The 13,380-nt window shown below is 38.0% G+C and overlaps 1 protein-coding gene across 1 annotated transcript in view; it reads right to left on the bottom strand.

Moving 5' to 3' along the window:
* The window catches only part of LOC132563612 (muscle-specific protein 300 kDa-like), a 224,432-nt gene that overhangs the window by 144,110 nt on the left and 66,942 nt on the right, over positions 1–13,380 (bottom strand). Inside the window, 21 exon segments of the mRNA XM_060228353.1 lie at positions 160–312; positions 1,496–1,558; positions 2,220–2,543; positions 2,969–3,133; positions 3,288–3,440; positions 3,554–3,880; positions 4,055–4,219; positions 4,466–4,618; positions 4,836–5,159; positions 5,309–5,626; positions 5,833–6,159; positions 6,445–6,609; positions 6,821–6,967; positions 7,173–7,496; positions 8,926–9,090; positions 9,535–9,675; positions 10,498–10,824; positions 11,760–11,924; positions 12,200–12,352; positions 12,825–12,981; positions 13,164–13,333. Of these exon segments, the coding sequence (XP_060084336.1) occupies positions 160–312; positions 1,496–1,558; positions 2,220–2,543; positions 2,969–3,133; positions 3,288–3,440; positions 3,554–3,880; positions 4,055–4,219; positions 4,466–4,618; positions 4,836–5,159; positions 5,309–5,626; positions 5,833–6,159; positions 6,445–6,609; positions 6,821–6,967; positions 7,173–7,496; positions 8,926–9,090; positions 9,535–9,675; positions 10,498–10,824; positions 11,760–11,924; positions 12,200–12,352; positions 12,825–12,981; positions 13,164–13,333 (4,386 nt within the window).

Genomic DNA, 13,380 nt, shown 5'->3' with positions numbered 1-13,380 from the left:
TGTCTCTGACACACTGAGATATCAAACAGTGGGCCAGCTGGCAACCTGTGGTCCCTGACTTTATGGAGTAACTATAGCTCGCCACACTTGAAGGAGGGCATAATATCAAGTGAGGGTATGTTAAATATTCTAGAACCAGCTAGTTATATACCAACTTACCTTAACATTTTGTTGTAAACTTTGGTAGCGTGACATCAGCTGTGAAACAGAGGTGCCCACTCGCGCTTCTCCTGTCAGCTGCTGTAGTGTCTGTGCCTCGTCTGAGAAGTGGTCCATTTCACGTTGATGTGCTCTGACCTCAGTCATCAAAGCCTATATAACAGTGAATCAAAAAACATCAATGAGAATGACAAAATGTGGTATGTTACTGGAGCGTGAAATTTAAGGAAAGGTGACTAGTCATGGCATTCTGAAGCCCTTTCCACCCTTATCACATTTTTGTCTCAAAATTTGTACTCCAGTTTTCACATCATAGGCATACCAAAATAATCACAAAATGACTCTTTCTATAAACAGTAGTCTTACCTGTGCTTCAAATGTCTTTACTCAAGTCAATTAAGCCCGTAAATTAAAGGCAATGCTAATAGTAAAAGCATTGTGTCAAGCATCCAATTAACAGTACCAGAAGCAACACATTGCAGTGTGTAACATATGATGGTAAAATACTGAGATTGAGTTCAGTCGTACCTAAAATTTGTATGTATGTTCTTTGATGTGATCATTTCTTCTTCACAAATGACGATTAGGATAAGGTCAAATAAATTGAATTTCAAGCTTTACAGAGTCAAAACATGTTTAAAGTTGATTATCTATAAAATTTCCAAATTTCAAGCTTTACAGAATCAAAACACATTTAAAGTTGATGATCTATAACATTTTCCAACATAACCAAAGATAAACCAGGAATAACAAGAACAAACAAGGCAGTTTTATGGAACATTTGATAGTATTACTGAAGCAAACTGAAGTATCAAAATAACCTTAAAATTATCCAACTTATTTCACATGCTCAATGTGGTATCTACAACATAATTAACTATAGTAATGGTGACTATTGGTCAACCACGCAAGCATGCCAAATTAGGCTGGTCTAACTAAAACAAGTCAGCAAATCATTTCACTTCCCAATAAATTTGGTTCAAAATGACTTGTCACATCAATACCAACATCATTTATTCTACTATTATTTTATTTTGATTTCTGGACTCTTTGTTGATGATAACCATCAAACCAATTCCTGTTCCATATAAGGCCTACGACTAACAGAAACATTTTTAAAAGGATGCATGACAAAAGCAGAAAATGAAGGAGAAAGCAAATACATGGCAGCTGAATGATCTGGGAAGCGATGAACAAGCAAATGATTATTGAGAGTATGTGATCTCGTAAAAAAAAAAAATGCAGTCGCGACGAAACAAAAATGAAAATAATCTATATAATAACAACATGTAAATAAATCCAACACCACATAAGTCAGGAAAATATCAGGTCTTACACATTCCAGAGAAACAAACTCGTCCATTTCTGTGTGGAACTCAGAGATTTCTTGTGTGATTTCCTGGAAAGTTACCACACACAGTCACAGGGAATAGAAAACAGACATACAGAAGCACCCTGCCATAAATACCTGTAGTTATTTTATACCTTGTGGAACTGAATCCCATCCCAAAACATTATAAACAATCACATTAAGTGAGTTAGACTTTTCAGAACAGTTAATTGATGAGACACAAGTCAATTATTATGCAAAGAGTGGTAATGTCACTATTTTTATCACAAGATCTATAGTTGATGTGAGAAAAACCAACAGAGGCCTTGACATATCATTTTCAATGGTCTAGCAAATGGTACAAACATGAACAGATGAAACACAAGAGCCCTGAACTATATTTATGGCTGTACTATATCTTGGTTACTATACAGTCTTTCAGCTTGTTAATTTCCCAGAGAAATAAGAAAAAAGTGGAATATTAAAATAGCTGTTAATCATAGATAATCCCAGTTAAATTAGAGAAACTATGTCTTTAGAGAAAGTTTCAGGGAGAAATAGTTGATGATAAATGGATGGCAGATGCTGTCCTAGGTCCTTGGACCAGGTTGACTAAAATCTCATGAAGCAAAGGTAACTTTATTCTAACTAGTTTAATGGTACATAGTAAACATTACACCTCTAAAATACCAAATAATTCCCACGTTGTCACAGCTTTTATGATGCCTACCTGGAATTTTTGCAGCTGTAGCTGTTTGTCGTCCAATGTAGACTTGAGTGGAGATTCTTTAACTTTCTTTTCCATGTCCTTGACCCAGTGAGATATCCGATCATAGTGCTCCTCGTACTTGCCCCATTGCTGGACAGCACGATCAAGCCCATCATGCAGACCCTTGATCTGAGATGTGTAATTGTCCCAGTCCATCTTGAGCATATCCATTTCCTGTTGAATGCTCTGACGACCTTTCAGGGCTGTTGTTTCCATGGAAGTGGCTGCTAACTCTTCACACTCACTGACCTTTGCAGTGCCTTCTGGGATTGAGGCCAACAACTCCTGGAAGTAGGATATAATTATAAAGTGTGAGTTGCATTTCCTGTCTGTCTTAATAAACACTTAACATATTTTGTTTATTGTAACCTAGCGACCAAGATATTCCATATTGCTCAGAATGATGATGACTGGCATGGCTTTCACTTGCCATCTCACCCCTTCATACATTCAAGATTTACATGGAGGATGTCGTCGATGAAGCAGAAGATGCTGACTCTTCTGGAACACCTGGTTTTATTCTCTTTGTACTTTCTCAGGAGTCTCTGTGTAAATCTTTTTTTGTTTGTTCATATCTTGGCCTAGTTTTAATGAATTTGGGTTAGGGTTATATGTTGTCATATTGGTGTTGTCTTGTTGTTACTGATACAGTCATTGGTATCTATCACAATGGAAACAATGCTGCTTTAAAGTCTAACAACGATATGTACCTGTACTCTGTCTAGTTTGTTGTTGAGGGTATGTCTGTCTCCAGATGTATCTGAACACATGCTGACACGATCTTTCATCAAGGTGAGCCAGTCAACTGCAGCCTGTAGAGAGTCCTGATACTGCTGGTGGTCCACCACATTCTGCTCGGACTGTTGAATTATTGCCTTGAAACAGAGAGCATTTAATATAGTAATGAAATCCATTGACAATGTTAGATAACATGACAGTGATACATAGTAAGCATTCCCTCCAGCCTAATATTTCACCATCATTACTGATGAGATTTACACCGTTAGCTGTCTAGCTGAAAGTATATACCTTTGAGGATGTGGTGAGGTTCTCATAACGGGAGTTGATATCCGTGATGAATGTCTTCACTTCCGGATTGGATGTGCTCTGGAGAACGCCCTGTGCCTTCTCTATCACTGAGTCAACAAGACGTTGGTGAGACAAAATATCCTGCAGAAGGGCCTACAAACACAATATTTGTGTTGTGAAATAGAAAAAAAACAAAAATTTTTCTTGCATACAAAGAAGGAACAAAAAAAATATTCCTGAGTAATTGATGAGTTTTTAACACCTACCCGGACAGTCTGAAGTTTGGTGCGCTTTTCCTGTAATGTGTTTTTAAGGTCAACATCAGATGATAATGCTGTCTCCGTGTCCAGCATCCATCGGAGGAGTTGGTCCTGTCCGTCAGCATATGAGGTCCACTGCATCATGTAGGATTCCACACGACGCTGGGCATCATTAAGATTATTGAACAGCCTATCCCATTCATCTTTGGCAAGGCGTAATTCCTGACGAACTTTCTCTCGTCCCGTAGAGGCTGTGTCTGGATAAAGACGTTCTCCAGATTCTATGGTAGAGTTCAGTCTCTGAAGACCATGGTCCTTCTCCGCTAACAACATCTAGAAATAAAAATTTTGCAGTGTTAAATGCTTCTGTGGTAAGTGGAGCTAGTACTGTTACCGTAGTGTTGTGATTTTATCATACTTTAGTAAATCCCAGAACATTTACTGTGAAAGTTCCTACTGGAAATGTTAGTATTCCGATACTCCTGAATGGTTTGAAGTGTTACATACCTGGATCATGACCCGTCTCTCCTCCATCGAATCTTGGTCAGCTGCTGGACGTTGACAGGCATCAAGTTTCTCTGTTGCTTGTGTAAGCCAGGTCTTGAATTCCTGGTGACGATTGTCGTAGCCTTGATGATCCTGTACATACTTCTCCCACTTTGTGATGAGATCCTGTAAAGGTCAAAGGTTACGTAATCAACAGTAGCAAGAGTACTCTCAACACAGAGATCCTGTTAAGTTCAATGGTCACACACTCAACAATTACAGTAGTGACTACAGCGAGCTCCTGTAAAGGTCAAAGGTCAAAGGTCAAATGCTCACTAGTTTAAGCACTGACTTCAGTGAGTACAGCTGTGTATCTAACCCTGACAAGTGAAAGAAGAACTTTGTATCAATTGAACAGTTGTGTTAACTTACCTTGACCAGTGAGAGAAGGCCTCTGTACCGATTGGTCAGTTGAGATACTTGAGTACTAAGTCTTGCATCTGCACTAGTATGCATCAGGTTCTGAGCATCATCAGTGAAGCGATCAATCTCAGGTTGGTGGGTGAGGATCTCCTCACGTTGTCTCTGTAACAGCACCAATGTGTTCAGGTAATACATCTAAGAATCTATTATCATTTTAACAGGAGTTCTCACTTACATAGTTACATATTCCACATAAGAAGTATTTGCTGTTGTGAATTTTTTGCTTTAATGAAACCTCGCCTTTAAAATATCAATCTGAAAGTTGTTTTTATTATCATAAATGAGCTTTTCAGACACTCTCTTTTTAAAAACTACATACCTTGAACTTCTCCACTTGTGCTTGTTTCTCTTTCAGTGTAGACTTTAGCTCATAGTTTTTGACCTGCAGTTCAATGTCCTTGAGCCATGCATTACATGCACCAAACTTGCCCTCAAAGTCACCCCACTGTACAAGAGCGTTGCCTAAATCCTCCTCAGCCTGCGACATGAGAGCGAGGTAATCCTCCCAGTCTCCCTGGATATGGTCCACTTCACGGCGCAGTACCTCACGGCCAGGCTGGCTTGTCTTCCGTGCTGTTTTCTCACATAGTTCCTTGGTAGCTTTAAGTTTGTGATTACCATCTTCAACTTTCTCAGAAAACTCCTGGGAATAATATAAATAACATGTAAAATCAACAGTAGATACATCAAAAATAAATTTAGTGCTAAAAAAAACACAATACATATGTAACATTTAGGTTAAATAAAGAAATCCTGAAAATTTAACATCAAAATATGACAGTACGACTGTACCTTAAGCCTGTCAAGTTTATGCTGAATTGACATCTTGTCCCCAGAAGTGTCTGAGCAGGCCTCAACTTTCTCGCGTGAAGAGTTGAGCCAGTCCTGACAGTCCTGATAAGTGTCCTGGTACATCTGGTGGTCCTTCACTCCAGTCTCCAGCTCCCCCAGGTGCTCCTTCGACTCGCCACACAGCTTCTCATATTTTCTGTGTAACTCATCCACAAACTTGCCCACCTTGGTCGATGGTGTGGAATGGGACAGCTTTGAAGCTTTCTCCGACAAGTTGTCCATGACATGCTGACGGGACATTATATCTTGGTGAAGAACCTGTTGGAAATCCAAAGTATTAGTCTAACAGTAACATCTGAAAATCATCCTTTAATTAGACCAGCAGGAAAATAACAGCTTCACGATGAAACACCTGAAGGCAAAAACACTGTTTTACACCAAAAAGTAAATACACAGCAATCAGCAAGAGATGATGAAATGGTTGTGATGTAGACAACAGATTATGTTTAAATATGCTGACGTACCCTGTGATTCTGGAGCTGTGCCCGCTTGTCTGGCAATGTAGCTCGTAAGTCTGTATCCTCTCTCAACTGTATCTCTGTATCCAGAAGCCATTTTTGGAACTGTTCAAAGTTCTCGTCATATGAGGACCACTGCAGGAGACAAGTGTCAAGCTTGCGTTGTGTGTCAGACAGTGTGTCACAGACCTGTTCCCACTGGTCGCGGAGTCCTCGCAGCTCCTGGCGTATGACGTCACGCCCTTCAGACGCAGTGCTTGGGTACAATTTCTCACCACATTCAACAGTGTAGTGGATCTTGGCAGCTCCCTGCTCTTTTTCTACCATGAGTTCCTATAGAAGCAGAGGAAACCATGACAATCTTTAGATAGTTCTAGATTGATTTTGGGGATTTTTTTTCACACAGAGGTACTTCTTTATAATAAGACTAGAAAGGCAATATCTCGTTTTCATCTTAATTTTGATTTCATTAACTTCCTATACAGCCCTCTAAAACTAATATTATCATAAACATAAATACATGTGTCTGCTTTCTCCCTCAAAAGATAATAATAACATAACAGAAATTATGGTCCTCTTCCTTTACACCAACGTAAGACAATACATCACTTTATCTACCTGCAATTTAGCAAGTCTGTCTTCCACATCATGTTTATCACCAGCGACATCTGCACAAACTTGCAGACGTTTATGAAGCGTGTCAACCCACTCAGAACACTCTGCAAAGTTTTCTTGGTAAGCTTCATGTTCTCTGGCATTTTCCTGCTGTCGCATTATCATATCCTGTTGATAAAATTAGTTCATTTCATAAATAAATCATATCCTGTTAACAACATTAGTTCAGTTTATAAATAAATCATATCCTGTTAACAACATTAGTTCAGTTTATAAATAAATCATATCCTGTTAACAACATTTAGCCTGATACAATTTTCACTAAATCTATCTGGATCACCATTTCTACACTGAGTAACCAGTGCCAACGTAAACCTACCCTTAAGTTGGTTTTTGCAGTCTGGTATCGTGTCCCAAGCTGGGTGCTGAAGTTGACCAGTCGCGTGTCTGCGCCTTGTACTTGGGATGCCATGTTGGACAGTTCATCAAACTGTGGCTGCTTTGATTGTACGTCTGCTTGTAGAGTCTGTACACACAATATATAACATGACATAGATTAAAGTCTACACAAAAAAACATCAGAAGAACCAACGAACTGCTCCCTGATTTTAAGAAAAAGTTATAATGAAATCCTGTTTGTTGTATGATGAAGAGCATTTATCAAATTAGAAAATGATAAATGCACCAATGTAATAAACATTGTTTAATTACTTTTATAAACATATACTGACCTTGAACTTGTCCACCTGAGCATGCTTCTCGGTGAGTGATGGTTTGAGGTCATGGTCTTTTATCTGTACCTCAACATCACGGAGCCACCTGTTGAGTGACTCACATGAGCTGTCGTAACTCTGCATGGCCTGGATAGCATGAGTTAAGCTCTGCTGAGTATCTCCCAAACGTGACACCACGCCTTCCCAGTCAGTAGTCAGTGCTTCTAGTTCTGCTTGGATTGTTGCCTGACCCAGTTTACCTGTCTGGGGCATTGACTTCTCACCCTGCATATGTGTGGCCTTGACCTTTTTCTCACCATCACGGAGAGAAGTCATCAGATCCTGTGATAAAAAGTTTATGTCTTAATTCATTAATCATCATAATTTGAAATCATATTTCCATGTCTACAACAACAAGAGGCCTAGCGGCCTTGACAGTCAACTCAGCAACATTGAATATAAAGTTGAAAGGGTAAAAAGCTTTCAAGTGTCATGAAAAAGAAATTGTGACATTGATAACAGTAAGCCAAGGTCAATACATGCATACCAAAACTGTCATACTAATTATTCTTACAAAGTTATTTCCAGCTGGAAACAAGAATATGGACAGGTCAGCATGATCCCTGCAGTGACTGGAACTCCCCCCCCACCCCCCTGGAACTCCCCCCCACCCCCCACCCCCCACCCCTGTTATGGAGACAGACAGACGGATGGACATGGTGATTACTATAGGGTACCAGCACTTTGGTACAGGGCCATAATAAACAACCTTTATGCTCAAAAATACAATTCTTTACTAAAAATTACAGTAAAGTTAACCCTCTTCCATGAAGAAAGACCCATTTTGGAATTCAATAAAGACCTTAAGATGCTTTCAACCATGAAAAGCATTTGATTCTACAATACATGGGCATTGAGAAGAAGATTTTTGAAATCGAAGTCATTATGACCCCTTTGGCCTCCACTGATTTGCCCCTGGGGGTCATTCAGGATCAATATGGGTATACCATTTAGCCGTCATCCTTTGCTCATAATTCTAACCAAGTTTGAAATATTTCCAATAGAATTAAAACAAATTTTGCTCAAAAATATAGTTTTCCTATATAAATTATAGTAAACTTTACTCCCTCCCCACGGGAAAATGTGAGACCCTCTGGCCATGAAATTCACAAATTTGGTAAAACACCTTAAGATGCTTCCATCCATGAAGAGCACTTGATTTTACCATATCAAGGTGTTAAGAAGAAGATTTTTGAAATAGATTGTGACACATTTGACATCTGTGACCTTGAAAATAAGTCAAGGTCATTCATTTGAACCAATTTAGTAGCCTTCATCCCAGCTTGCTACTGGCTCATTACCATGACCCCTGGGCTTTTTGGTTATTGAGAAGAAGTTGAAAATGTAAATTGTTTACGAAGCACAATGCAGGACAAAAGATGATCACTATGTCACTTGAGACTTTGTCACTGGTGACCAAAAAATCTCACTTACTTATTTAAAAGGAGTGAAAGTCAGACTGAGGCATGTATTGTGTGACTGAGTGATATGCAAGCATATGAAAGGTCAATAAGTACAAATCACTTGTATATATCCTCACAGTTTCATGGAGATATATACTAAAGATTGATATTGAAAAAAAAGTCACCTGCTGCCATACTGAAATTTTGATATGGTTCAGATTGTGACAACTAGATGCTTTTTATAAATATGTCACTTAAGAATCAAGAATTTTTTTTTCACCACACCTAGAGGAAGGTTGTTCACTGACCTGTACTCTATCCAGCCTATTCTGTAGTGCCTGTCGATCACCAGTGGTCTCTGAGCAGACGGCAAGCTTGTCCTTAATCATCGCCATGGTGTCCCGACACTGCTGGTAGCTGTCCTGGTATACCTGGTGTTGGTCAACGAAGCCCTCAGCAGTCTTTACCTGGGCCTAAAATGTCACAAGTTAGACAAAAAATAAATATTGCTGTTGGTCTACAAAGCCCTTAGAAGTCTTCACTTGGGAAAAAAAGGTAACTTTTTAAACACAAAATAAACACTGTTGTTAGTCCTTGAAGCCCTCAGCAGTCTTCACCAAGGCCTACATAGTCACAATAATGACATGGTAAACAAAACCTCAGTAGACTTCATCTGGGCCTACAATGTTAAAATATGGACAAAGAAAATATTGCTGTCTGTATGAAACCATCAGTAATCTTCAACTTGGTCTAAAATAATACGAGAAAAACCCAAAATAAATATTTTTTATCAAAACAACATTAATCATTACATTACCTTCATAAGATTCATTGACATCACTTTCACTGCCAGAAAAAGACAATGTGATTACTGTAGACTCCTTGACAAAGTTTTACTGGTGAAAATAGCATTATACCTGTGCACTACCACAAAGTGTGCGATAACGGTTGTGGAGCTGATTCAGCTTGCTCTTGGCTTGTGTTGATGAGAGTGCTGTCCCTTTATCACTGATGCTGTCAATCATCGTCTGATGTGACATGATGTCTTGGCAACGGGTCTATGTGAAAGGGGTCAAAAGGTGAAATAAGATTACTTCAAGTTCCTAATGCAGCTATCATCTTAAAGAAGTCACCACTATATCATTAATCCATGAAATCATCCAACAGATCTGTTTTAGGATGATATCCTGATGTAGCTCACATCTTCATAATTCTATTGCAGGATATTTTCTTGTCATGATTTTACTCACAATAGGAAAAGAGCAACAGGTAGAGCCCATGATAGCCCTCTCCTTACTATTACAAATAGAATTTATGACATGTAAGATGTTAAAAAAACAACAGAGTGATGGACAGATGGACGCTGTACTGTACTTTAAACCAACAGACCAAAAAGGAAACAAAAAATACTAAATCGTCTCACCATAGCAACAAGTAAGAGTTAGTTTTGATTTATTTTCCTTTCAAATCACTACAGATCATGCAGCATTTAAAGTGTCATGCGCTACAGACAAGTAAATAAGTTTTACTTCAGCATCTCATCTTATAGAACACTAAATGTGTCATTCTATGTTAAAAACTCCTTATAAATTACTAATATTTCTAGTATGATGTCAACTCTAGGTGTCAAACCTACTCAACACCAAGTCACAGACTACAAAGACAGTATTATCATGGCAATCATAGAAAACGCAAGTCAGCATTACATGATGACATTCAAGCCTTGGTTTGACATGCAAACAAACACATAGTTAGTCAGTTAGAAAAAAAAAGCTTTTTTTTTTTATTCTAGAGTTTGAAAACCAAACAAATACAAAAAGAAAAAGCTCCTGGTAACTGATGTTGGTGTTGTTAGCAGGTAAACCAAGCCTTCAATATACCCGGTAATGCTGCAGCATGGCTTTCTTCTCCTGTAGGGAATTACACAGATCCTGGTCATCCTCTATCTGACCCTCCATGTCTGACACCCACTTAGACAATTGGTCATAATTGTCATCAAATGTTGACCACTGCATGCGGCTACTCTCCAGTTGACGTTGAGTATCAATAAGACCATCGTTAAAAGACTCCCACATCTCACGAAGAGATCGTAGTTCACGGCGAATACCCTCCCGTCCATCATTGGATGTGTTTGGGTAGAGTTTCTCTCCAGATTCTAAAGCGGAGTTAAATCTGCCAAGGCCTTGTTCCTTGTTTTCTAGCAGTTCCTGTAAACAAAACATCAAGCACATGCCATATTGTTTGAATGCATTCCACATATTTCATATTAACTATTGATTGTGTCAGTCAAATATTGGCAGAACACAGATTTCAGGTAGCTGAAGTTAATGTATCATTCACTGAAGCAGAATAATTGATACATACATCAAGTTCTCAGGCAGATTAAAATATATATTCAAGCATTTGCCTGCAGATTGACATACCTTGATATCAATTAATTCACATGCACAATTTTGAAATATATCTTAGAACAGAGAATTCTATTTCATACCAAAGAATCTTTCAGCAGTGCATAAGCCTTTGCTATTTTAGAAACCATGCATGTATAACGATATTGGTAGTTTCAAGACAATTGATCAAAAGAAACCATTCCTTCCACCATCATAACACTGAGTAAGTACTCCCACTATAACGACAATATTGTAGGTGATAATGAACACTTTGGAACATTTCTAAGTTTCCAAGTTCTACATCCTAATGAACTCTAATATATACTAATGATTTCTGCTGAATACAAAAGGGTTTCACCAAACACTGCAAATTAAATAAGTTCTTCTCTACTCACAACTTTATTGTTAAAAGCTGTAAAATATATTAATGTGTAATCCACTTTTAAGTAAGTGTCATGTTCAAAAGCTTATCTAGGAATATTCCTGCATAAGAATTCTCCTGTCTGTATAGGAAAGAACTCTCCTGCCTGTATACTAAACAGATCCCTTGTCTATATATATATATATAAAGTGTTTTCCTGTCAGTATATTACATTGTTCTCCAGTCTATATATAAAATACTTTCTGTACGTTAAACAATTTCCCTGTCAGTATAATATGTAGTTCCCCAGTCTGTATACTAAATACATGTACATGCTACCATATGAAAGGGTTCTGTAGATATTTATGAACACACAAAGTTATTCTGTTACCTCGACAGTGTCAATCTTGGCCTGTAGAGACTGTGGATCGTCAGCCAGATTGGTACAATCCTCCAGGTTTTCTTTGGCTGATTTTAACCACTCAACACATGCTTTGTGTCGCTGTAGGTAACTATTGTGGTCATCTACATTTTCCTCACACTTCTCGACTTGTTCCTGTAGAGGAAATATTCACAATGTTGGTTAGCTAGAAAGTGTATACTACCTCTACTTACATTGTAGCTTTAATGATACATGTCTACTCAGTGCAGCAGATATATTTGATTTTAAAACTTTTAATTAGAAATGATACCATGTAAAAAAATATCTGATAATATCATGGGACAGCAATTAATTATAATCTACAAAATTGTAGTAAATTAAACATAACCTGATGCTCCTACACTCTAACACTCAATAAATCGTTAGTGCTATCATTAAACAGATTCTACCTTTACGGAGGCGGACAAAGACTGATATCGTGTGTATAGTTGTCCAGCATAGGATGCAGTGCGTCCATCTCCAGTTGATCGTGAGATTTCCTGGGCAGAATCCTTCAATGCTTCAAACTGAGGACGATGGGAGAGAACCTCTTGTTCCATTTCCTGTAATGAAAATACCATTTGATACTTCATCAAAATTCTTAAAATGGGTAAGATATACTACACTATCAGTCAGTCTTACACAAACATTCTTATTGAAATGTTAGCATCATCTACTGTAAGACCTCTTAACAGATGATCTTAAATCTGTGACCTCTAAAGCTCCGGTAGCTTTGTCAAGAGTTAACCTTCCTCAAGCACAGATTATCTTCTCCGGTTCCTTTTGTGAGTATTTGGTTAAAATTCTTCAAAAATTTCAGAGAAGCCAATGCAAAACTAAATGTACTACATGACCTCATTTGACAAACAAGTCAGTCCGTGTTTGCATCCCTTCGAAGGTACGGACTTAACCAATTTTTAATGATTTAAATGATCATTCAAAGCCTAAATTCATTATTTCAATCTATATATGATAGTTTATAAAAAATGACATCACCGTACTCACCGTTTATTTTTCATAAAGATTCAAACTTACATTAAAGAGATCCAATTGGTCCATCTTGTTCTGTAAATCCGGTTTTAGACTCGCTTCATTACGAACTTTCGCCTCGGTGGCCTTCAGCCACTGGGACAGGCCTTCATACTTATTATCATACTGCATCCATTGGTCAATGGAACTCTCCAGTTTGTGTCTGGAATGTAAGTGAAGTCATCTGTTTTAAATTTTATTCAACGAATAATTTCTTAATTTTAAAAATATCTGACTTGTTAAGAAGACGCTACACAAGCCCTGAGAAGTTTTTAATGACAAAACGTTTACCTTAATTGCTTCAAGTAAAATGTTTACTTTTTTTATAAAGTTATGAAAACCTACTGTGTGCTGTCCATCTGACTGACGAGATCTGCCCAGTCTTTCTCTGCTGCTTTCTTCTGTCTATCAAGCTCTCCTTGTTTCTCCTTGGGCAGGACAGTCTTGACCATATCAATCTTTGAGGCAGCCAATGATTTCTTCTTCTCTCCTTCCTTGGCATTTGCCATGAGTTCCTTAAAAAAAAAAATCCACTTCATCAATCCTAAAGTTCAAAATCACA

Source organism: Ylistrum balloti, unplaced genomic scaffold (genome assembly GCF_031769215.1).
Source record: "Ylistrum balloti isolate Yb309-2 unplaced genomic scaffold, AGI_CSIRO_Ybal_v1 Utg371796, whole genome shotgun sequence".
NCBI classification, from domain to species: domain Eukaryota; kingdom Metazoa; phylum Mollusca; class Bivalvia; order Pectinida; family Pectinidae; genus Ylistrum; species Ylistrum balloti.
This window is presented reverse-complemented; position numbering and strand designations above follow the sequence as displayed.